Source organism: Choloepus didactylus, chromosome 17 (assembly GCF_015220235.1).
Source record: "Choloepus didactylus isolate mChoDid1 chromosome 17, mChoDid1.pri, whole genome shotgun sequence".
Lineage (NCBI taxonomy): Eukaryota > Metazoa > Chordata > Mammalia > Pilosa > Megalonychidae > Choloepus > Choloepus didactylus.
In genome coordinates, this window is record NC_051323.1 from 59,053,522 (window position 1) to 59,079,930 (window position 26,409).

Consider the following 26,409-nt stretch of genomic DNA (forward strand, 5'->3'; position numbering starts at 1 on the left):
AATGAATTCACATTTTGATATGAATATGGTATTCAAGCAAGTAATAATAATAACAAAAATCCTGCCAAATGGACACGGCTCCTGCTCATAAAGCCGTCTGATGAATCATACTACTACTAACCATTACAATAACCCTCTGAGGTGAGTAGTGTCCTCCTCATTCTACAATGAGGGAGCAGACGTTCACACTAGTATGTAACAGAGTTCAGAAGACAGTTTGAATCAGATACAAGGGGTCAAAGTGCTCTGCAAGGCTGTCCAAGCCATCCAGAAAAAACATGGATCTCACGGACATATCAAATGTGGTCTGTTCCCTTAAGAATTCCCTTGCGGCTTCACGCCAAAGCTGGCACAGAGAAAAGTCAATGAGACACCCAGGTTTCCAGGTTGTAGTGTGGCCCTGGGACCCTGAGGGATCTGAATCTGAAATCTAGCTTTGCTACTTGATGCTTGGTGGTCTTTGGGCAAGTTACTTAACCCCTTTGTGCCTGTAAAGACAGTAATAGCCTGATCGTGCAGGGGACTTCTGTGAGGTTAAGATACAATGCGTGGGGATTGATTTAGGTGATGAATGTACAACTATGTAATGGTACTGTAAACAATCGAAAGTACGATTTGTTTTGTATGACTGCGTGGTATGTGAATATATCTCAATAAAATGATGATTTAAAAAAAAAAAAAAGCACACATGTGGAGCATGGCAGAGATGAGTGTCAAAGAGAAACCTGATAATGCTTTAATCCAGGGATCCTCAAACCTGGGGATCAACTCTGGCCAGCTGTCTGTTTTGTAAATAAAATTTTATTGAAACACAAAAAAAAAAAAAAAAGATACAATGCATGCATCAGCTTGTATTAACATAGCACCAGGCAAAGAGAAGGCGTTCAATAGATGCTAGTTGTTCAGAATTTAATTTCTAATGCTTTCCAATATATTTAAATACCATTAATCAACAAAATCCAGGGCTTACCCCTTAGAAGTTCATTATCTAGAATTGCAGAAACAGGTGTAGCAGTTGACCAAAAGATGAATTTGGCACCTTAATTTGATCAACAAAATTTTATCAGAAACGTATTTCTTGCTTAAGTGTCTGTAGGTGAGGAGTAGACTATTAAGTGTAACTCTATAAAAAGTCCAAAATTTTTGTGTGGCAAAAAAACAAAACAAAAGAAAATGCACCAGCACACTTAGTTAAAACACTAACAATCCAATGAAAAAAAAAGCAGGCAAAGAATCCCAGAAAAGGAAAAACTTTCAGACTAGTGGTTCTCAATCTGAGGTGATTTTGTCTCCAGCGAACATTTGGCAAAGTCAGAGACATTTTTTAGTTGTCATGACTGGGCACGTGGGGGTGGGAGTGGGGGTGCCATTTGACCCTAATGGGTAGAGGTCAGGGATGCTGCTAACATCCTACAATACACAGGACAGTAACCCACAACAAAGAATTGTCCAGCCCAAATGTGAATAGTGTGAGGTTGAGAAACTGTTTCAGAAACATGGAAAGTAGCTCGATTGCATGCATGACAATCAAAATCCAAATTAAAACCACAATCTATCAAAGCAGCAGTGCTCAAAATGTTTAATAATCTCTATAGGAAGTGGTGGTACAGACACTCTCATATATTGCTGGGAATGTAAATTCATCCAACTTTTACAGCAGATAGTTTTGTAAATATTGATTAAAATTAAACAAGCACTTCCCCTTTGATGCAGCAATTTCATTTCAATTTATCTTCAGATATTCACACATATACTAAGACATTTGAACAAGGGAATTAGTTCACTGCAGCCTGGACGATAACAATAAAAGTTGAAAATAAAGCAAATGCCCAACAATACAGTCTGGTTAAATAAGTTTTACTATGTGCCAGGATGGAATATTACGCATCCTTTAAAAAGAATCAGGCAGGAACAATAAGCAAGAACTAGCAGAACCTCCTTCTCAAAGATCCAGAAAACAGTTAAAGGACTGCAGTAACAGGGCAAGTGCTGAATCAAGAAAAAGGCTACTTAAAAGTGGTGGGATTTCATATTGACCTCATGGGCTAGGCATGGAGCTGGCCTGCACTCTCCAGTAAGGGTCCCCAGTACCAGTTCCAGAGAGAGCAGAATAACCCTTGTGCACATACTGGGAGCATAAATATGTGTAGCCCAATCTGTCTGGTGGTGGCCTGAGGGACTCACCATACCAAACTTGCCCTGCATACAGAAGTCATCTCACAGAGCTCACCTACAGAACACTGTGGGAGAGCAGTCCAGAGTGGCCTGGCACAAGGGATTGCCAACTGTGGGATATCCAGTGCAGTGCCTGACCCATGGGGAAACTGTTTCCTAGGGAAAAGGCCATTCGGAACCCTGTACATAGGCCACACTGACAAGAGAAGATGAAGACAAGATATGTGCACAGAAAGTATCAGGGAGGCCCCTATACTTTGGCCTGGAACTATTCTCTAAACTCGTTGTATGGATAAGCCCTGAAGGAGAGTACCTGCACAGGGCAATCTTTTTCTTTTTGGTGTTTGGCATTTGTTGTTGTTGTTGTTAGCTCCTGGCATTCAAGGAAAGCTCTGTCATGAAAGTGTCTAAATAAAGGGATCAACAATAGGGTACACCAGCTGGATTCAAGCTTAAGGAACAGATGTCTCCAATTTTACTTCCAACAATAACACATTAAAATATCAAAATGTTCAGGTTTCAACAAAAGATTACAAAACATACAATGAGACAGGAAGCAATGACCTAGGCAAAAGGAGAAGATTAAAGCACTAGAAACCATTAATGAAGAGGATCAGAACTGGGATATACCATAGACTTTTAAAAACAACAGGTGAACACAAAGATAATATCAAGAGAGATGGAAATTATGAAAAGGAAGCAAAGGGAGCAATGGGTTATGTGGCAGCAAAGATACACCTGGAGATCAGCTCTGACCATTCCATTATTGTAACGTTAAAGCAAAAAGGCAAAGGCTGATAAGAATATCAGCCTGTGAAGGATCTGGTCCTCTTACTCTATGAAATCACTTTTCTGTCTTCTGGCTACAGCCTGGAAAATTCCCAGACATGTGCTAACAGGATCTACAGGATGATCAGACTCATTCTGGATATTGATGATGACCCTCCTGCTGACGATACCCATCTGCTGTAGCTGAAGAAATGCCACACCTTAGAAGGCGATGACAACCCCTCACAAGTAGACTAAACTTGGCCTGCAGAATTCTTGTAAACACATTCAATATTTTCTGTTCATTCCCACCAACAATACATTGTCAAGGATTTTTTTTTTTTTCTGTATTTTCACTAACATTTTAAAAATCGGTCTGGCATGGCAATTACTTAAGGGGAAGATAAGGTTTCTTTCCACTTCAAAATGTGATACTGTGATACTTTAGGCCCTGAAGCAAAACAAGTAATTCTTTTTTCATTTCATGTTGGCTCATTTTAACAGATTGAGGTAATATTTTTGGAAGATGTATGTCATCTAATGTTAATTTGGTGATCTAACGTGTTAAGCTATCAAGTGGATTCCTTAGTAGACCAAATCATTTGCCACTGAAGGGTGTGTTCTGAGATGTATCTTGATGTTTATAAGAGAAGTCTTTGTTAAAATGACTTGAGTTTCATCTTAGAGGATCTATTTTTTAAACCTTCCATCTGCTGTAGTGAACATCTCTGCATGCCCTAGGCCTCTAGAAATTAGTTAAATAGCCAATTCTATGGGAGCAAATAACCAGAGGGCTTGCTTTCCAAAGAAAAGTACTGTTTAGAGTAGCAAAATTACAAGCTTGCCTGGGCTGTTGTAAAGCAGTAAAAGGTAACTCAGAGCCAGACTTGTGAATGGATATACGGTGCCAAAATCACACTGTGCTTTGAAACATAGTTAAAAAAAATACAGATGATTTTAAAAGAGGTGAAAACAATTCTTAAAGGGGTTCAACAGCAGACTGGAGCTGGCAGAAGAAAGAGTAAGAGAACATGAAGATAAGACAATTGAAATCATCCAATCTGAGGAGGAAAATCTAAGAAGGATGAAGAATAAAGAAAAGTGAAGCCAGACTGAGGATGTGGGACACCATGAGGTGTACTGATATGCACATTCTGGGAGTTCCAGAAGGAGAAGACAAAAAGTGGCAGATAGACTATATGAAGAAATAATGGCTGAAAACTTCCCAGATTTAAGGAAAGATGTGAATATTCATATCCAAGGTGCTTAACAAACTCCAAACAAGATAAACCCAAACAGACCCATGCTACAGCATATTAAAATCAAAATGTCAAATGCCAAAATAAAGAGAAAATTCTGAAAGCCACAAGAGGGTACTGATGTGTCACATGCAAGAGAGCCTCAATAAGATTAATTTCTCATCAGAAACCATGGAGGCAAGAAAGCAGTGGAATGACATATTTAAAACACTGAGAGCCAAAAATTTCCAATCAAAAATTCTATACCTAGCAAAACTGTCTTTCAAAAATGAGAGCGAGATTAAGACATTGCCAGATAAACAAAAGCTGGAGGAGTTTGTCACCAGTAGACCAACCCTAAAAGACATGTTAAAGAAAGTTCTGCAGTTGGAAAGGAAAAGACAATAAACAATAGATTGAAGCTGCATAAAGAAATAAAGGTCTCCAGTAAGGGTAACAACACAGGAAAATATAAACGCTAGAACTATTGTATTTTGGGTTTTTCACTCTACTTTTTACTTCCTATATCATCTAAAAGGCAAATGCATAAAATGTAATGAAAAAAATCAGTGTTTTTGGACTTATAAAACATAAACACATAATTTGTAACAAGAACTATATAATGGTGGGGGAACAGAGGGGTATAGGGGCATAGTTTGCATATATTATTGAAGTTAAACTGGTGGCAAAGCAAATGAGATTGCTATAGAGTTTAGGATGTTAAATTTAAGCCCCCAAATAACTTAAAAATCAGAGAGAAAAAAAATATCAGAGAACATGCAAGCTCACAGAGAGAAATTAGAGTACAGGTTTCCAGGGGTAAAGGAGATAGGCAGAATGGGGAATTAATGCATAATGGGTGATTTTATTTAGGCCAATGGTTCTCAGTCAGGAGCATTTTACCCCACTAGGGATTACTCAGCAATATGAAGGAAACAATTTTGGTTGTCCAAACTGAGGGGTGCTCCTGGCAACTAGTGGGTAGAGGTCAGTGATGCTGCCAATCAGCTTATGAGGCACAGGGTAGCCCCCACAACAAAGAATTATTTGGCTCAAAATGCAATAGTGCCAAAGTCATTTCTTTTTTTCCCTATCAGATAACATCTTGGACCCTCTCTCTGACACTACCCAGGACGACGGAAAATCCTCTGGAAATCTCCAGATTGTTCTCGGATGAAATCGCCAGCATTTTTGTCACAAATGTTTTCCTTTAATGATGGTGTTGGGTGCCCATGCTGATACTTTGCTTGTTCAGCCCTCCCTTGTGTTACCTAATAAATTGGACCCAGGCTCCTGGAGGCTTGATTTACATTTGATACTTATCCAGATGATTATGTTGGATTCCAGAGAATGCAAGGATTGAGATGGTTTGGGATGGCTTGAGATGGCTCATTCAAATGGGCTTGATGGGCCTTTCTTATTGGAATTCTTTAGAAACTGAAGCAAGAAATAATGAATGGGGAAATGCTTAGCACAGGAGGCATTTTTGCACATCCCAGAAGTGATTATATAATAGAAACCACTTTTCAACACTCACCATTGCTACTGTGGACACTTATTTGAGCTATGTGTCTGAGCTATGGCCACTGGAGAAGGAGAGAACACTGAGCGTGTTTATTTGAATGATAGCATCATCACAGGTTCAAATAAACACAGCACCTTGGGCCGGTACAAGTTTGTTATTTCTGACTCAGATGTCTTTGCACATGCCTTTTGAAGGGTCATTTTGCTAAGTTTGAAAGAAAAAACTACTCAAGCATTAAATGTCTGACATGTTATTTAACTTGTTGAAAAAAGAAAAACTTCTTTAGGGCCAAAAACACTCTAGGTTAGCTGGACAATGATATATGTCATACTTTTAAAGCATTCACTTTTGGACTAAGAAACAGCCCTAGAGAGCCAGTAAAGGACATTGCCCTCACCTGCATATAACCTCTTGTAGCAGTTTTCCCCTATGTTTTGGTCATCTTGCTCAGGAAACTTGGAACTTGCACAGTTCTTTCTTTTGCGCTTTTTTACTTGAATAAAACGTCATTCTTAATTCCATCAAATCAGGAGAGGATATGTTTTACAGTTTATCTCCATGAGATTCTAAACCCATAATTCATGCAGTTGATTCTTTTTAAAAACTGGGTTTCCACTTACAAGTACTTGACTACAGTGTAATCTGCTGATGTTGATTGTGGAATCTTTAATAGTGAAAAGGGAGACTTGAGTTTTAGTCCTGAACCTGCCACTTGGACAAGACTGTCTTACATAAAAGCATGTTGGAGAAAGAGGTGACACAGCTTTTGTTTAATTCATTTCAATATTTAAGAATGGACAGTTTGTCTCATAAGTAACCAAGATTCCTTCTGCATTAATTCCAAGGCCATTTCCTTTTTTTCACCAGGGGATAAGGCTTGCCTTTTATGAACAAGGCCCTTTATCTATAGTGATCTTTAATAGGATTCCCTGATAACAATGCAGGTCAAGAAAACCTAACCCAAAATGGTATGGAAAGAGTGTGCAATAGCGTGGCTATAGTGTTAGATTACACAGTCTGTGATGTTCTCTCCCAGAGTCCCCCTCACTTCATTCCAGTCTCCATTCAAGTGTCATCCGAGAGACCGTCCCTGACCTGTCTAAAATAGCAACCCACACCTTCCACCATCACCCCCCACTGTTCTCTATTGCCCTTCCCAACTTTACTTTTCTTCATGCTATTTACCCTTCCCGACACTACAGCACATACAATGTTTCGTACACTATATTTTGGCAGTGCATATTTGACAGCAGTGCATGCACATACACATATTATATTTTTTAGTGTGCTAAGAGAGCAAGGACTTTGTTTGGTTCATTGCTCTATCCTTAATTGGCTAAAGCAATCCCTGACACACAGTAGGTGCTCAATAAATGTATGTTAAATGAATGACTCTTCCTAATAACAGCTTTTGGGAGGTGCTCCACAGAGTAAATAAAATCAAAAGGAAATGCTCTACCTGATGACATTTACTCAGTATTAGGAAATAAAATAATCTGACATAATGAAATACATTTGGGAATAGTTTCTTTGACAAATTCTTAGACATACTAAATTGCGCAAATGAAAGGAGATTGCTTCCCTTTATTATAGTATTGGATCACCTTTAGAAAACATAAGGAATAGCTATACAACGCATTAAGGGGCAAAAACATTCACAGAAAAGCAACAGTGTGGCCTTTTCTTTGGTTTCTGTAGTGGATAAACCTCAAGAGGTCTAATAAACGACAATTGGCAGAAGCAAAAGAATCAGTGTCTCAATTAAGTTGCCAGAAAAAGATCTAAATGCTTCTCCTCCTTGGGTGGTTATGTTGGTGTATTTAATGCCTCACTGAGAAGGAATTTTCTTCCGCCCTTCTACAAAGAACCTGTATAATGAATTTAGCAACATGGGCTGCTTATATTCCTAATCAAAACACTGTAGTATTAAGTTTGTTTTATGAGATTTACGGGGAAGCTTTCTAGTGCAATGCCTCAAACAATCCTCACAACAGCTGAAGGAAGCTAGAGGTTGTCATTCATTACTATGAGCTGTTCAAAGACTTATTTTGCCTCTTAAAACATAAGTTACCTATCTAAAAAACTGAGAGAACTGCCCTCTCTTTTTTTCAAAACAATAAATATTAAATTCTCCTTTTTAGAGAACTTGAGTAAGAACTGAAAGAGTAAAACTCAAGTTCATACGCCTTGTTCCGGTCTACTTCCCCAGCCTTGCCATCCCCTATGATTACCCATCACATATTTTATGCTTACGTGAAACTATTTCCAATTCCCAGAAGCCACCTTGCTTTCCTATCTCCCTGCCTAACTCTTCTAACGGGTAAATTCTTCTATCTCATACCAACTTTATCCCCTCTCTTCCCTCTACTCCCCATCTATCTTAATTGTTGGAAGTCACCAAAGATTCAAGTTCCACTGCTCCCATCAGTCTACAATCAGGCAACGAATATTTGCTAAGCTCCCACTATGAGACAATAAGTTAAGGAGCTGGGGAGAGCACGATGAACAGAACAGAAAAGCTGTTTCTCTCTAAACACCCTCCCTCAGCTAGCAGTGATGGCTCCCTCCTCTAGGCTCCTTCTAAGAGCCTTCTACCTTGATTCAGGTTTATCTGCACTTCACTTACTCCACTTCACCTCCCCAAAACATTAGCTCTTATAGGGCAGCTTTGTGATTTGCTCGTCTTCGAAAATCTAGTACAATGTTTCATACATAATCACTTAATATATGGTCATAGGAGGCAACAGGGGAGAGCTGGAGGCACTTGGACTCAGGGAGAAGAAAACTTGATTTTAAGTCACCTTTAAGCAAGCCCCTAAAGCCTCAGCACCCACATCTACAATATATGGATACTACCATTTACCTCTCTGAGAGGTAGTAAGCCTCATATGAAATAACACGTGGACATACTTTTTTGTAATTATTCAATTGGTGCTAAAAGAATGTGAGTCTTGTGTAACTCCTCAGAGAAAGCAGCACCATATAAACCTAATGTGTTATTTTAGCAATCATAATTGCTTTTCAATATCTCTACAAACAAGTTATGCCAAGTGACAGTATCACTGTATTTGAAACATCCTAGTTGTGACAACATGAATTCGTATGTTTTTCTTGTTGGAGGAACATAATACTCAATACACAACTTAAAAAAATCCCAGAAGGTTATCTCCATTATAATGCTATGAAATGGAAGGAATCCATTAAATCAACAACAGTTAACCTGCTGGACCATCCAACTGAGGGTACATTTTCATTTTTTAAAAAGGCAGAATGAGGCGGAGGCAGACCTCAGACTGCCATAAAAAAAAAGGTTATTAGAATTAGAAACCTGCTTTATGGGAAACACCATTTAGTGCAAATATTCTGTTACACCAGATCAATATCACCATTCATAAAATGGAGTTCTGTCTAGAATCCCAGAGTACTTACCATTGGTATCTTCTTCATTTGGGCCTCAGTTTTAAAGTCAAGTAAGTTACTTATGATTTCTGCCACTGAATACACAAGAACAGAGACTATATGCTTAATAGTTAACGAGAAAAATAGTCATCTGGACTCACAGTCATCATAAACCAGAAGGACCAATGAAGAAGACACATGAAAGAAGGAAGGAAGGAATATGACCCAACTGCCTGCTACAAAACACTTCTGCGCACTTCCCTTCCTCTATTGTTACCTGCATTATGTGGGTGAGGCGAGTTGGCCCAGGCAGGTTATGGGGCCAGAACGTGCCAAAGCCAGAGCTGGAGGGAGATGAAGGCAGGATTTGAGCCCGAGTCTATGGGACTCTCAGGATCTCTCTCTCTCTCTCCCTCAATGATAGCAGGCAGCCTTCCTACAAGGCTCAACCCTGGTCCCTCTACACCTCGTGATCAGGCCCCAGAGAGGTAAGTAAACAGGTGGCACAAGGAGACCCAAGTTCTAGTCCTAGCTAACCCACTTGCTGTATAACTAAGGCAAGTTCAGCTGACCCTTCTGTGCATAAATTCCCTTATCAATAACGTGGTAACAATAACTGCCCTCCCCCCCCCCCAAAAAAAAAACCAACTGTAAATCACCATACAAATGTTCAAAATTATTTCTGCTGCTCTGGTTATCAAAATGGATTACTTAACTAAGGTGCCTCAACTATGAAGTCCATTTAATCTTCCTTCTATTATTTTGACTCCTTAGAGCAGGAGTCTGCAAACTATGGTTTGCTAGTCAAATTCAACTGACCAACTGTTTTTGTAACACAGCCGTGCCCGTTCACTTACATGTTATGTGTGCTGCTTTCGAGCCACCAGGGCAGAGGTGAGTAGTTGTGACAGAGGTGCCTCACCAAGCCAAAAATATTTACTATTCTGGCCCTTGCCTCTTATGACCTTAAATATCAGAGGTCAAAGAGTATAGCTAACAAGTTACAGAAGATTTTGAATTTTCCTCAAACTGTACTATTTTCCACATACATATCTTACTTGTCAAAAGGTTTAATCTAGCATACACAAATATACATAGGCATATGTCCAGAGCCCTCCAAAAATATTTATATATAACTGAAAAATCAAAAGACCACTTTTTGGGAGTAATGGAATTATATTAAGACCAATTAAAGTCCAAAAAGATACCTTAAGTGCCTAACCAGTGAATTTTTAAAATCTTTCCATATTTCTGAATAATCTATAAATTCTCCAAAATTACCACTCTTCACTAAAGAAAAATTATGAAACTTGTCCCTCAAACTGTCCAATATTCAAACTAAAATGCAAATAGAGGTGGGAAATAGCACAGTATATAAACGAAATAGTTTTCACGATTTTTAATGTGAAACTATTTACTTCTATGCCCCCACCCCTGCCCTTTTTAATTAAACTACTCTGCCTATACTTTTAGGAAGGAGTTCTGCTTTTGAAATTCTTTGTAAATTATTTTGCTTCATTTTGTATTTTGAATAGGCTACATGTATTCTGTTCCTAAACATCTGGTTAAATGCCAGAGAGGAAAGTGTATAGCGTGTTTTAACAAGTAGACTTCCCCTGTTTCTCAAAGCATTCAAATATTTAGTTTCAAAATGAAGACACTGTCAGCAAAGTTGCAGCCCATTCCAACTATTCTGTCGTTCCTACTTGAAAGACTTATGATAACTGCTAAGAAGGAGGGGAAGAGAGAGGAGACAGAGAAGAAGTTGTTGTTATTGATGATGAAAGAGAGAGAGGGATGAGAATAAGCAGGGCAACCCAGAAAGGAAAAAACGGGGGCAAACCATAATGTCCAAAACAACCTGTTGGGAATTGCTCTTCCCTTCCTCTCCCCATCCACAGCCCTCCAAAAAAGCCAGAAAATATTATTCCTTCTTAATGATAAAAAATCGTAAGATTTTAGAGAGGGACTGAGTTTTAGTGGTCACTAAAGATAATTCAATTTCTTTTATGGATGAGAAAAACTGAGGTCCAGTTATTAACTGGCACACCCTGTGGGTTAGCTGGTTAGCTGGTTAGCAGCGGAACCAGGAGCGGGATGCAGTTTCCTGGTCATCAGTTCAACACACTTCCCATTCGACTCGGCAATCTGCCCCGCTAAGCATAATTTGCCATTTGGCACCCAACAGCTAAATTCTTTTTAAAGTATGCCCCAAGTAACCCTATCATAGCCAGGAAATTTACAATACCCTTCTCAAATCTTTTCTACGGGCATTGGCTTTTTCCAAATAGACAATCAGGAACATTGCTCGGACCTCATAAGGATTAGGAGTCAGAAAAAAGCAGCAGAGTAATCACGGGGCTAATAAGGATTTAGAGCAGTCCCTTGTATTTTGTTCTCATAGAAATCAATTTGAAATGGACACCCTCTCTCTTAGCCCCAGACACACACTCCCAAGACTAAACAGCAATATTCCATAAAAAGACCAGATCTAGCCAGTGTTATTATCTGTCTGACATTTGGGTTATTCTTGTGAGTAACTCATAACATGGGTGTCTGCGATTATTTGAGTACACATGGCAAACCATAATTGGTCAAAAAATAATAAAAGACATTTTTTTCTGTGACAAAAATACCATATTGCATGACATCGTGGCAGTACGGCAGCACTCAATGGACCGCAATACATTCTCAATTTACAAAAAAGTTAAAAAGGAACAAAAATGAAAAAAACAAAAAGCCTTTATTGCAGTGACTACCATAATCTGTATTTGAATACACTATGAAAGATGTAAAGTTTGAGAGATGACAATAATTCTCTCATTAGTATATTAGTATATCTTCCCCAAAATCCACATTATATATCAATTTATAATTCAGTCTTGGTGATACAAAGCAGAAACGTGGCAAAGGATGCACGTCTGCATCCCTTTCTACAACCGGAACACAGGTTTCTAACCATTTTCAGAGAGTGATTTTTGGGGGGGCATGATTATTTTATGAGTCAAAAATTTAACTTTCATTACCACCTTCTGTATTTTAAAACATGAGTCAAATCTAATGCAAATTCTGCCTATCACCAGGCAGATAAAATTTGGAGCTGATCAATGCAGACTTTGCAATCTAAAACCTATTCCCTCCTACCCGACTATAACCTCGCCATCACCACACGGCTGCGTAAATGATAAGCAATACAGGGCAACATTCTAGCTGCCATTTCTTCAAGAAACCAAAAATCAGGTTAAAAAGTATTCCGAAAGCCATTTAAAAGATCTTGTGCAAGAAGCCTATCCATCCTCGCAGGCAGGGACCCACTCAAGTCAAGAGCAGGCTGAGTGGAAGGGGTGTCCTAGGGCTACGACCACACACGGATCTGCTCGGAAGGACGGTCAGGGACCGTGGAGGAACTCACCCACTCGGAAGTTGGTGGCCGTCAGGGTGTCGGCAGCGTGGCCGTTCTCACTGATGAGAGTGGTAGTGTTCCCCTTCTCACAGCTGTTCTGACAGCTGCCCTTCGTGCAGGTCACTTTACAGATGCTCGGGGTGAAGACCACCTTGATGCGGCCAGTGTGGTTACTCACTGGGAGCGGAGGCAGGGAGAGAAAGAACAACAAACACATCAGCTTAGTATCCATGAACTTGCCTTGGGAGGTTTAAAAAAAATAAAAAATAAAAGGAGCAAGAAGGGGAAAGAGAGAGCTCACGACCCGACAGGTTTAAGGGAAGAGGGAAGCCGTCAGTGCTTGCTGCTCTGTGGCCAGTGGTGTCTCTGAAACAGGAGTAGGAAGCTTAGCAAACAGAACTCTGGGATGCGCTCCAAAACCACATTTGAAGTCGAGTCACTGGAGTGGGATTACTAACCACAGCGCTGCACTCGATTCACGGGCAGACAAAGAGCAACAGTGCAGCGAGGGCACGCAGATGCAAGCGCCAAGCCCGACGGGCAGATGTGATGCAAAGGGGTTGGCCGTGCACCTAGCGGTGAGCAAACTTTTGTGTCCTCGTCTTACATACTTTCCCTGTTTCTCCACTTATTAAATCACTATTTGCAGCCCGACCCCTGGAAATGTTTTAGGCATGCGGCATGTCTGAAAACATCTGTCTCAAATCTCCTGGCATTCCGAGCTGAAGTGATCAAATCCTGTGACGCAGCTGCAGGAGCCCGTTTCTTTCTTTCTTTCTTTCTTTCTTTTTTCACAACGCTGGGGCATTATTTCTCCATATGAATTTAGGAAGCCTGTATTTTGTTTTACTGCAAACAGAGCCCATCTAAGAAAGAGCTAGGCTGAGTCATAGAGGTAAGACGTTGCCTTCTTTAAAAATGCCACCCTTGAACTCTCACTGTTTCTGTTTGCAGACCTCTGGAAGCAGGTATTCCTTTCGTTCACATGGCCCTCTCCTAAAAACTAAATGCTATAACCTGACCACGCAGTGGCAGCAGCATAGTGTAACAAGATGGGCATTAGACTAAAAGTCAATTTCTCAGTTCTAATTCTGGCTCAACCACAAGTTCACAGTGTGAATTCAGACAATTCATTTCACCTTTTCCCCAAAACATGAGATGTTTTCTAAGCAGTTCTAACTTTCAATGTCTCTATCAGAGGTGGGCAAACTGCAGCCCAAGGGCCAAATACAGCCCACTGCCTGTTATTTTGTAAATAAAGTTCTATGGGAACACAGCCACACTGCTTCATTTATCTGTTGTCTACGGCAGCTTCTGTGCTACAGTGGCAGAGTTGAGAAGGTGTGACCGAGGCTGTATGGCCTCACTCAGACCTGCCCTTCACAGCCAGGTTCCCATCTAAATACACAGTTTCCTTGCAAACAGCAATATAGAAGCCCTGTTTCAACTTTTACATCTGTAATATACCCGGCTGAGTCCTTGCTCTTTCCTGGAGCCTGGGCGGGAAGTGAAGAGACAGCTTCTCTCTGAGGCTCTAAGGCCAATAGGAAGCCGTGTCCTTCCTTTTGTGCACTGTTACTGAAGTGGCCTAAAGGGAGGTTGGCCCTGGGGACAGCCTCTCCTCTGCCATCCCCTGCCTGTCAGAAAAGCATCTCCCTCTTCATACTGCTTTGGGTTTGACCAGGATTATGTTTTCAGAAAATCATTCCAGATCCCTCTCTAGGTCCTAAAGAGAATAAACTGGTAAAATCGGAGCTTAGAAGCAAAGAACTTTAACCAAAAAAGCCATCAGAAAGAATGTCAAGGTTGGAGCCTCAAAGGTTTTCTGACTCAACTCTTATCCAGTGTTTGAATTCCATGGGCCTGTGGTCATCTAGTTGTATTTAAACACCTCTAGTGACGGAGAACTCATTTCCCACTAAGTTCTACTTACGGACAGCTCCAAGCAAGTTCTATTCTTTCTTGAACTGAAGTATGTTCCCACAGCAACCTGTACCCACTAATCATAATTTGACACCCCATGGTCACAACAATCTAATCTACTACATGATAGCCCTTCAGCTACTTAAAGGTAACTGTCATGGAATCAAAGAAAGTTCGAGTTTGAAGGGACCTGAAGAGATCAGCAGGATTGGCCCTCTCATTTCATAGAGGATGAAAATGGTTCCTCAAAGAGGAAAAAGACCCTCAGTTCCTTCAGTTGCTTCTCCAAGACAGTTTCTCCCTCATCAGCGGATCTAACACTGAGATCAGGGCACCTGGATGAGGTGGGGAGGACTTCCAGCAGCCAACCAGCCCTTCCAGCCCCTGGCAAAATGGCATCCCATAGGAAGCTACCAAGAATGCTTCAGCTCAGGGGTCAACAAGCTTCTCCTGTAAACAGCCAGACAGTAAATATTTTAGGCTAGATGGCAAAGTTACAAGTCAACTTTGCCATTGTAGTACAAAAGCAGCCACAGATGATATGGAAAGGAATGAACATGACTCTGTTCCCATAAGGCTTTATTTACAGAAACACAGTTTGCAAACCTCTGTTTTCAATGCTTAAGATGACATTTGAAAATTATCTGAGAGTCTACCTCTAAAACGTAAAAAACTACAACGGAATGCTGATTATACAATCAGACAAAATTCACCTCGTTTGATTTTTTTTTTACAGTAGCACACAAAAAATTAGCTCATCCTCTAAGTTTTCAGACTATGCTTACAAATATCTTGAGAATACTTTGTGTGCACATATGTGTGAAGTCCAAGAAAAAAAGAGACAACATTTTCCCACTTCAAAAAGTATATAAACTTACATTTTTTCTGGCTCTCGGTACAATAATTAAATTAGAAATGGTGTGCCAACTATTTTGTCTTCTCTGGCATTAACTTGTAGCACTAGCAGCTGCCATGCAGATGCTAGTACAGTTACCTAAATTATGCTCACTTAGGCAAACTGAGACATCCAAAGAAAGCAAGCACTTAATCACGATTCCCGTTTCACCTCCCAGCTAGGTAGTCACTTTATAGGCACTTGAGGTCTCCAAGCCTATTGTTTTTTAGAAAATTATAATATTTCTTTGCCAAAAAAGAAAAAAAAGTTGGCTCAGAAGCATCTGGAATTTCAAAAGGCAGAGGCAGTTTCGTATGACTTAATTCTGATTTTTATAATGTCCACATCTTCTTGGAAGCAGGAAATGCTTTTTATTTCATATTTTCCCTTGTGTTTTACAAGCATTCTGCTACAAAGTAATCTAATTCTAAAACAGACACTTGAATTCTCAGTGGGCCCTCTTGTCTACTCATGAAGCACTTATTTCTTCATTATAATTAGCTTTAGTTTTCAATGTCAATCCTCTCTAATCCGGTAGTCAGAGAACTTACAGCTGCTTTTGACACTGGATTGTCCTTCATAGATCTAATATGGTCTTCATAAATACTGAATAGGTTTGAAAATATACTTTCTCACCCTCAACCCCTAAAAATCCTTTCCACATATCTGTGACATAGTGTAATTAGTTTAAATTTTAAAAGCTAAGGTCCACTATTCTGAGCTTCAAATTCCTCACATGTAGCAAGCTAGAGGGAATAATGTCTATCTTTCAAGAGTTTAATAGGAATTTAATAATAATGGACATGAACTTTCCTCCAGGGGCCATTAATCTTCCCGGAATCTTTCTTGAATGGGCATCTTCCTTGAATATGCTAACACTTAAGGATCACTGGTGTCCAATAAATGTGAAATAAATGAAGTGACCAGAAGGTGTGCATGGGGAAACCATAACTGTTGAACCCCAAAGAGATCGGGGGCTCTACGGGATGCTGAAGTCCTTGTGGTCTAAGGTCCTGCTTCACCAGAGAGGAAAGTGAAGTCCGGCGAGGTTAAATGGCTTGATGGCGATCAAATCTGTGGGAGAAGACCATCCGTGGTGCCTACTGGCTGACTAAGAACTACCAACCTGAGAAACAAAAGTTAGGCCAGTCAGCGGTTAACAGGGAAACTTTGGCACAGCTCTCCTGCTTGGTCCCTCTGAGAGAAAAAAATTAAATTTTCGACCCCTGAAGGTAAATCAGCCCCAGAAATCTTAAGCAAGAACTTTAAAAATGTGGGTTTGAGCAGCCTTGGCTAGAAACTCGGATTGCCTGAAGCCAGGTAGCACCGCCACTGGGCCTCCTACCCAGTCAGTCAAGACGCTCAAGAGTCAACATCCTGTCTGGCGCTTCTGCCAGACCCTGTGCAAATTTCATACCTCCAAGAGGAGGCATTGGCACATGTTGGAAAACAAACCACAGATATTTGGGGGGAATGGCAAATGGTGTGGAAGTGAAGCCGATACCCTCCCAAGACAGAAAGTGTTCATGTCTGCTTCCCAATCATTAGTAATAGAGAAAAATTCAAAATTGTGAAAATCGTTCTTGACAAATGGAATTCAGCCTTGAAAAGTGCACAGTTGACATCTTTCAGTCATTAGACTAGGATGTGACCAAAAGCTAAGGCAGCCAAAAAAATAAATATAACAAGTTCAAGACTCACATCAGACGTCAGGAACAAATACAGTCTCCTCAGCACTCACTCGGAATGCTGCGACGGCACGTCAGCGGTCATCCAACTCAAACAACAGGGCCAACAAGCACAGACAGTATCCTCCAGAAGGAAAGCCCACCTCTCCGAGGTTAAAAGTCAACCCACAGCCCACTAACAGAAACCTGTTTAAAAAGACCTCAGGCTGCTTCAAGGCACAACTCACACGTACCCTCTTCTGAATGTGAGAGGAACAGCTAATAGCTCCTTCTCCCACTTGCGGTCCATTGCTCTCCCAAAGGCCAAGAATTCTTTGAAGGACAAATCACAAAAGTATTAAATGATGCTTAGAAGAACAGGCCTTTATTGTTCAGCTCTTTGGAACGGCTTGACTCCTCCTGGACTATTAAAATAAAGCTCATACAGTGTTCTGTGTTCCTCAAGAAGGGTGCTACGTAAATAGAAATTACTATGAAATCCGTTACTTCATCGGGCTGCTCCAGTCCTGGAAAACCCACCAAGAAGGAAACTCGGAAAAGAGCTCTCCTACCGATGTGAGGACTTCCTCAGATAAGACTCCATCTCTTGAGTTTTTCAGTTAGATAGACTAGATAGACTAGACTACAGCAAATAGTTGCTGTACAGGTGATATAAATCTAAGTGAAAACATCTGCATTCTCTCCCCTTTCAATTCTCCCTTAATAAATGTTCACTGAAGGAAACTGTGTGTCAGCTACTAATCTCTCTCACATACACAAGCACAATTTCCTTCTATTTATACACATTTAAGGAGAGACCTATAAAGAGGCAAAGAAAGAGAATACATATGAAAATGCCTAAGATAAGAATACATTTCTGGATATATCCTGAGTTTCTTTCAAAAATGTTTATCTCCTCATCAAAAAGCAAGTACCAAATATATACCATGTTTGAATCTGTAAATACAGACTAGAAATGCAGCAGCTACTTAGTCTCAAATCCTCAAGGCTGACCTCACTATCTCATAGAGAAAGTTGAAGCTACAAGATACACATCTCCCAACCCATCTGTATCTGTAGCTGTCCTGTCTTCCTCCTGATAAAGGATGTAGTCCTATCTAAGGCCAACTCCTCCACTGTAGTTCCAGATCCCGTCCTCTCTGGTGACTCCAAGACTTCCTTTCACTTCATTCCCATTGGCACACAAACATGCTGTACTACTTCTCATCTTTAAAGGATATTCTCTCCCTCCCAATGGCCCCATTTCACCCTATAGTAGACAACGCCCCATTTCTCTGCTCTCCTTACAGCAAAACTCCCCAAGAGAGTTGTCTATAGTAGCTGCCTCCCCTGCCTCTCCTCCCATTCTCTCTTGAGCCTGCTCCATTCAGGGTTTTGCTGCCACCACTTCACCAAAGCTGCCCTAGTAAATGTCACCAGTGGCCTCCATGTTGCCAAATCCAATGCCCAATCCTCTAACTCTTTCTTACTCAAACTTTCACTATATTTGACCTGGTAGAACACTCTCTGCTTTGTGACACCCTTTGTTCCCTTGACTTTTCAGTTATCCCATTCTCTTGGTTCTCTTACCTCACTGGCCATCCCCCCTGATCCTCTCCAGGGAGCCCCATGCCCACCCGCAGCCTATTCTCCACACAGCATTCACTGCATCCTTTTACAACGTACATCAGTCAGAATACAAGCCAAAGGCTTCAAAATGCCTCCAGGGTCCTCCACAAACTGGCCCCTGGGGCAGCTTTGACCTCACCTGCTACTCTTCCCCCAGCCCACTCCACCCTGGCCACTCTAGCTTCCCTGCTATTCCTCACAAAACCAGGCACACTCTTATCTCAAGCCTTTGCTCTTGCTTCTCCCCACAGAGCATCTAGAATGTACTTCCCCCAGGACAGACACAGCATCCTCCCTCCCCTCCTTCAAGCCCTCTCCCAGAGAGGCCTTCCTGACCACCTTCTGTAACCCTGCAGCAAACCACACCTTCCATATTCCCCTTCCCCATGCCCTGCTTTTACTTTTCCTACTTATTATAAATTATACATATGCATTTGATTATTGTCATGAGAATATAAACTCCATGAAGGCAGGAATGTGTCTGTTGGCTGCTATACACATATCTCCATATCCAACATGCACCTCACAGCCAGTGATCAAGAAATAATAATTGAACAAATGAATGAATACGCTTCACAGATGGAGAACTGAATAACAAATATTAATATTGAACTATGGAGTGATTATCAGCAGGGTTAAAAGCAAAAAGAGCAGTCGTCTGAAATCTTCAGCCCCAAGGCCTCTTTACAAAATACTATATGTCAGAGAGAAATATTTTAATCAGAATAGTTTCAGATGAAGGGAAGACAAGTCATTAAGGCTTAGAAACTCTGCAACTATTACAAAGTACATTTTTTTTCCTCCAAATCATTAACACATATCAAAAATTGGCCAATTATATATTTTCAAAGTTAAGTTTTAATGAACCATGCCAAGGAGAACTGAATAAGCAACAGGAAATAGCAATTTCCCAAGCACTTTTTCCAAAGAAAAAAAAAGACAATTATTTGCTCCCAAAAATTTCACAACATGTTATGCAAACATCAGACTGACACATGACAGAAACTTCCCCTAATTTGTGGGAAAAAAATGTGATAGTGTGTCAGGTGTCTAATTTTTAACTTAGTTCTGGTTTACTAAGTATTCATTCCCTTTTTTAGGCAAAGAACAACTAGGAAATCAAACATACTACTACCCACATTCTGCAACTCAGGTTTGAATTATCCGTAAGCCATCACATTCACCAAAAAATTCACCAAAACAAAACAAAAAAATTTAAAAAAACAACTACATTTTGGTTCCAATCTCAGGGAGACTGGCTGAGGGACTACCGGAAGTCGACTGGTAAAGATGGTAGACATCATCCCAGATTTCCCCACTTATTTCAGGAGGCAGATATAATTTCACTCATTTAATCTCTGTTTTACCTTGACTCAAAATTTAAGAACTATGATTTTCACCCAGAATCACATGCTTTCTCATCCTCAATCCTATACTGCCACCCAGACTCCACTGACCCTGAGAAGACTTACAAAGCAGATTAGGAGACTATGGGATTGTTTTACTCTTTCCCTTTTCTCCTTTGAGTTTTTCCCCCTTAGAAGCTAAACATAACTTCTCTCTAAAAATATAAGAAAAGGTCCTATTTTTACCCCTGGAACCAAATCAAATATTCTTGAGGGTATAATATATTTTACAGCAGAAAGACCCTTTTACCCAAGTAGTTTACTCACACCCAGCAGGACTGTGCCCAGTGTTTGGGGAAAGCAAATACAGTGGGCAGTAAAAAGTGGAGAAGTAGCAAAACAAACCAACAGCTTCCAACTATTTTCATTTTCTGACTTTTTATAAAATAATTTTCTTTATATCATAGACCCTGAGAGAACTCAGCTGCCTAGGCAAACTTCTTCAGTTTACTGATGAGGAAACTAAAGCCCAAGAAGGTTTGGGACAGAAGCATGACAGACTCGAGACCATGGTCCAGGGAACGGGGTGTGCCGAAGGCTCCACAAATAACCAGAGGCAGAGATGGGCCACAAGCATTGGGCTTGGTATTCCTGAGACGGTACCGGGATGTCCCATGGTGTTTCCTTCAACTCAGCTTTTAAAATTCCCCTGTCTAGAATATATTTGGAAATACCTTCTCCACTTCTAGCCCTGAATATTAAAGAACTGACTCTGTCCCATTCAAAATGGACAGTGATATTTGAAACACTATGATTAAAGAGCTGAAGAAACACATCCTCCAAGAAGACAGGATTAAATAAATTCATAACTTAGAAGAAAAGAAAGGAAGGGAGGAAGAGAGGGAGGGAACTCAATGTGTCCATTTCCTCAATTCTGAATGAAGACTGTAATTCCCAGCCTGGATCTAGAATCCTGACAAACATGGGAGCCATAGCTGTGGAGGGTTAAATGAGTTCTCCCAGTGATTGGTTTTGTTTTTGTTTTTTGCCTCATGGATCAAGATGTTTCTCTTCCTGGGAATCTGTTCCTCAAGGGGGAAATGCCATTTGAAAGATACAATTTTCGTGTGTGAAAAATCTCTATTCATCCCTCAGAGATCTTATGCCTGACCTTGCTGCCAGGGAGGACTTTGCATCCCATGCAGATGGCAAGGGGATGGTTTCACTGTTGTTCCCCAAAGCAGGAAAAGGAGCAGAGCAGCAAACACTTTACCTGTCATCCATAAAAGATCTCTAATCTCTTACAAACTGGCTAGCTTGCCTGGGAACGTCACAGAAACAGTGGGTTAGATATGCTTCACATGACTCAGGATTTCTGTCCCTTAATTTTGGAACAGAGTTAGTTTTATTTATCCCTACATTTGTTGTTTTTCAAAGAGCAAGTAAATGGAGGCATTTGCCATCAGTGTATCACTTATCAGTTCCATAAATAACATCTTTTTGTTTGTATGGTGAGAAGCAAATCCAACTAAAAGGACAGAAATCCACTGGGCTATTTGTTTTCCAAGGTACAAACTTCAAGACTTATTCACAAGCTTGATGAAGTGGATGCCATTTCCCATGAGGACCCCAGGTTCTCTCTACCCTTCACTCTAAGAATTAGGGTTCTATATTATCAATAATATGTCATGAGAAACATTTCTGACACAATCAAACTTCTTGGAAGGAAATTAACACCTTTCTCCACCTAGACCAACTTAGCCTCATCTCCTGACTCATCGCCATGCAGAGCAGGGCATCACCCGGTCAAACTATCCAATAGTCCCCACTCCCTCCCACCTCTGCTTCCACTACATGCAGCTTCCTCCCCCTAGAAAGCCTCCCCCACCCCACTTCTCCACCTTTCATCCTTTCGACTCAACCAAACTGCCCTCTCCTCCATGAATGCACGGACCTAGGTGTACTCACACATTACAACCCTCCATTTTCTCTTGGCCCTTTGCATATGCTTCTATGTACATGCATTTCTTGACTTTTCCCACCTTCTTTGGCCTCAGTCAAAGAAAACAGTGTGTATCTTATCTTCCTTTCCTGTTGCTAACTAGCATGCCACCTGGTGATTCTTCCTCTTTGGAAATGGGAAAGAGGAGGTGGTGAGAGCAGAGTGACATGGGAATAAAATACAGGCGAGGAAATGAAGAGAAATCAATCAAAGGTGTCATGAACAGAGGCCGGGAATACCTGAAAAGACAGACAATGGAAAGGGCAGACAAGTGACTTCTACTCAAGCCACTAATAACCAGAAGCTACAGAACTTTAAAGGAGCTGAATATCCTTAAAGTTCTTTTACCTTCATAAAGGGGGCTTGGAGGTTTCTCTCTGACACCAAAGGGGGACACAAAGGAAACAGCTTATTGTCCTTTACAAAATTTAAATTCTGCTCAAAAGAAAAAAAAAAAAAAAAATGTCAAAAGACACAGCAGAGAAGGACACCAAAGCCTCTAGTCCTACCTATACAAGCATACTGAGTCCCTGGAGCTGTGAGCCAAGAAGTGCCTGTGAGGGATTCAATGAAAATCCAGAGCAAACGAAAATAAAGTTATAATTTGAATTCATATTATTTTAAGGAAGTCGAAGATAAGAACATTTCGCAACTGCCAAAACAACTTTCAAGTTTGATGGAGAAATTCAATTGAAAGAAAAATCTGGTGAAGCACTTAATTATATAGTGCTTGACATTTTTAAATCTCTGAAGTAACTCAGAATTATAGAATCTGAGAATCCAAGCTTGCAAAATACTGATTCTGTCATTTAGTTGTTTTTTGTTTTGTTTTGTTTTGTTTTTTTCAGCACAAACTTCTCTGGCTCAGGTTTTAAATGACTCCATCAAATGGCCCCAATTATTCCCCACAAGAGATTACTGCCAAATTCAGTAAATATCACCAATAGGAAAAATTTCAGCCTAAATTTCCTTCTTCTCAAAGTCATCATATTATATCTAGATTCATGCTCTACTATTATGTGATAAATAAAATTGAAAAAATGATTTGTTGCCAATAAATATGAATTACTGATGTGTGCTGCCAATTGTTAAGTCTTCCAGCTGTTAACCAATTATTTTTAGGTTACTCATTTTCAACTTCTTCTTTTCCTTTTGGGTCTCATCAAGATATTGCTTCTCCCACTGACAGCACTGCAATGGTTTCAAAACAGGTTCACCCATCCTTGATCCTTCTTTCTTCGAGTATCTCTCTTCACCACTCCCCTTGAGCATGAGCTGTCTCAGTGACTCACTTCTAAAGAAGAGAATTAACTGTAAGTGATGGTGTGCAACTTGAGAGATTAGATCATAAAAGGCTCTGCTAGGTCTTTCCCTCTCAGACCAGGCATGCTGGGGGAAGCCAGCTCCCATGCTGTAGGGCAACAAGAAGCCTACAGAGAGGTCCACATGGCAGGGAACAGAGGCCTCCTGCCAACAGCCACGTGAGTGTACCATCCTGAAAGCAGATCCTCCAGCCCCAGTCGAGCCTTCAGATGACTGCAGCCCCTGCCAATATCCTGACTGCAACTTCATGAAAGACCCTGAGCCAAAATCAGTCATCTAAGATACTTCCAAATTCCTAACCCACAGAAACTATGAGATAGTAAGTGTTTCCCTCTATAAGCCACTAAAGTTTAGAGTAATTTTTATGCAAAAACAGATAACTAATAAACACACGCACGCACACACACACAGTTCTCTGCTTTTCTTTGTGCCAAGTTTGAAAACAGAGAAGCAAAATGTATAGACTTTTCAAAATGCACAGAGCACTCTCTGCCTGATTGATGGACCCAAGAAACATGTATCTAGTGCTACGAGGCTCTGGAGCTCAACTACACACTACAGTCATGTAAGGGATAATCATACCTGTTTCTTAGATGAGGAAACTGCACAGAGAGTCATCAGAAGCTTGCCCTACATCATATTGTCAGGTATGGTACAGCTTGGATTTTAATGCAAACCTTGTTCTTTCCTCAATACAATGTTTCCCCTACATGTTTAATGAGCACATACTATGAAAATTATTTAACATTAAGCATTTGGGAAGGTTGGGATGATAGAAGCAAACAAATTATCAATTGTGCTTAGCATTATGCTAGGTACGTTATCTCCTTTATCTCATTTCATTCTCACAACAATCCTATAGAATAGGAGTTAAGATTTTTACTTTACAGACAAACTGATATTCAGAGACTCAAAGGAATAGGATAGAGTAAAATAACCCACAGGCCCACCCCTCAAGATCTTGCAATCTAGAGTGGAAAAGAGACACTCAGAACAATGCCACCCACCCCACCTACCTCTCAAGAAATTGTGGCAGGGGCCAGTTGAAATAGTTTGTATGGAGGTAACTGATAAGCTGTAAAACACTACAGAAATGCAGGAGGATATCATTAACGTGGCCAGCTCGAAGTGGAGCAACTATGAGAAAAACTCAAATTAGTAATGACATCGACCCCATGATACACTATAGAACAAAACCTACAAATGCTTCTAAATACAGAAAAAAACTCATCTTTGAAATTTTTGCTTTCATGATCATAATTATTTTTAAAGATTCTGGAATAAAGTAAGATTCTATAGTGGACTTTGGTTCCCACATAATTTCCAGATCTGATTTGATTTGTTGAAAGGATTTGTTGAAAGGTATCAAAATAGATTTTGACCAAAAGTAGGAACTCATCAATTAGAAAGGGTTTATTTTGCATTTGAATAACTTCTGCTAAAAGTAAACATTTTCTGCTGGTAGCAAACAATTTTTAAAATGTTACGTTACCAAAAATCCCACATACACTAATAAAATTGACAAATTTTTAACATATAGTCAAATTTTGACTTAGTACTCACCTAAAAGTAACTTCCACAGAATTCAAGTGGCACTCTTTTCAAAGAATAAGATTTGTTTGGGCAATTCTTAACTCATATTTTTGGTTTCTAACTGTATCTCACACTTACATAATGACATGTGACATTTTAATAGTCAAATAATGCACTAGTATTACAATGTAATATATTGAATTAAATGTATCTAAAGTGCTTAGTTCGGTGGTTGGCTCACAGTAACTGCTAAACAGATGATGATGGAACCTACACTGAGTCTTCGTTGGGGACAAATGAGCTTATTTCCCAAGTTCCTAACTACATGATATTCAGAGACAAGAAATCAATTTACAATACCTTCAGCAGATATTTTTTTATTCCGAGTATATGTTCTCAAGGTACTTTAAGGTGTGGTTTGGAAACTGGGATCTCTGACAAGAAACATTATGAATCACTTTCTCCACTGAGTCTTTGAAAAACTCCTTTAAAGGAAGGCACCTAATTGTGCCATATTTCCAAGTTCAAGACATGGCAGAGCATGCCCAGCACGTACATGCACACAAAGCCCGTTGCGGGTGCCCGAAAGCCCATACCAAAAAAATATGATGGATGAACAGCAGGCACGATGGGATTTCAGGCATCCTCCTAGCCACACTCACCAAGGAACTGAAACTGGATCTCCTCTATTCCATACCAGACAGAATCCCCGTGACCTAATGAGAATGTTTCTGTTACAAATCCAAGTGGGTACTCAGCACTTGAATATGATAACACATGAGGCTCTCCTGCACCCGAGGCCAGCCAGAACTATTCTCTAAGTGGCCCAGTGGTCCCAGAGGAACTGAAGGAACTAATCCACCTACTCCTTCCTCCATCTGCCAACCCATCCCACTGTCTCTCAGAAGTCAGGAGGTGTGGACAGAAGTAAGAGCTATAAAGGGGGTGAAGAAAAGAAGTAAAGCAGCTGGTTTTTCCCTCTTTACTCAGAACACCAAAGACTGCCTTCTAATCAGAGCTTGCAGCTGTCAGAGGGAAGGGTCAGGATGGAACACGTGTTAGCTGGGGTCCTTTGCCTGTAAAACAATTGAGGGGGTGCACTTTACGTCCAATGACGAGACTCTATGGTAAGGCTCTGCACAGCAGTAGGGAGGGAGAAGTCTCAAGGAAACCCAGAAATCACCAGCCTTATGGCCAGACCTCTGTGAAACAAAGGAATAGCTCGGTGACTGTAAAGATGTTAGGAATCCACAGTACTTTTATCACATTGCCCCATTCTCATACCTTTTCGGTAAATCCCGTTGGATGTCATTCTTGTATCCCAACATTAATGTATTAGGGAGCTTTAATCTGGCTGCGTCTGCTCCTTTTTTGGTATTGCTTCACTTCTGTCCCAGTTACTTACTGCTCGACTCTAACTTCAAATTCCTTAAGAGAGACTCGGATTCATCTAATTTAGCCAGTCATTCCTGCTGGGGAAAGCTTTCCTTCCAGGCAGCTGGCCAGTCCCAGGCTGGTTTGCCTGGGGTAAAGTGCCTAACCCTCTTCTAGTCCACTGTGGCCTAATGCTCTGCTGAGAATGG

The 26,409-nt window shown here is 40.5% G+C and overlaps 1 protein-coding gene across 10 annotated transcripts in view; it reads right to left on the bottom strand.

Annotated features, from left to right (window-relative positions):
- The window catches only part of LTBP1 (latent transforming growth factor beta binding protein 1), a 413,770-nt gene that overhangs the window by 215,440 nt on the left and 171,921 nt on the right, over positions 1 to 26,409 (bottom strand). For 6 of the 10 annotated variants that reach the window (XM_037806449.1, XM_037806448.1, XM_037806445.1 and 3 more), the window contains one exon: positions 12,518 to 12,685. The exons of 1 other annotated variant lie outside the window; for it this stretch is intronic. In XM_037806449.1, coding sequence (XP_037662377.1) covers positions 12,518 to 12,685 — 168 coding nt within the window. Of the gene's footprint in view, positions 1 to 12,517; positions 12,876 to 26,409 lie in introns of those variants that run through there. 3 more of the 10 variants (XM_037806453.1, XM_037806452.1, XM_037806451.1) reach the window with 1 other exon arrangement.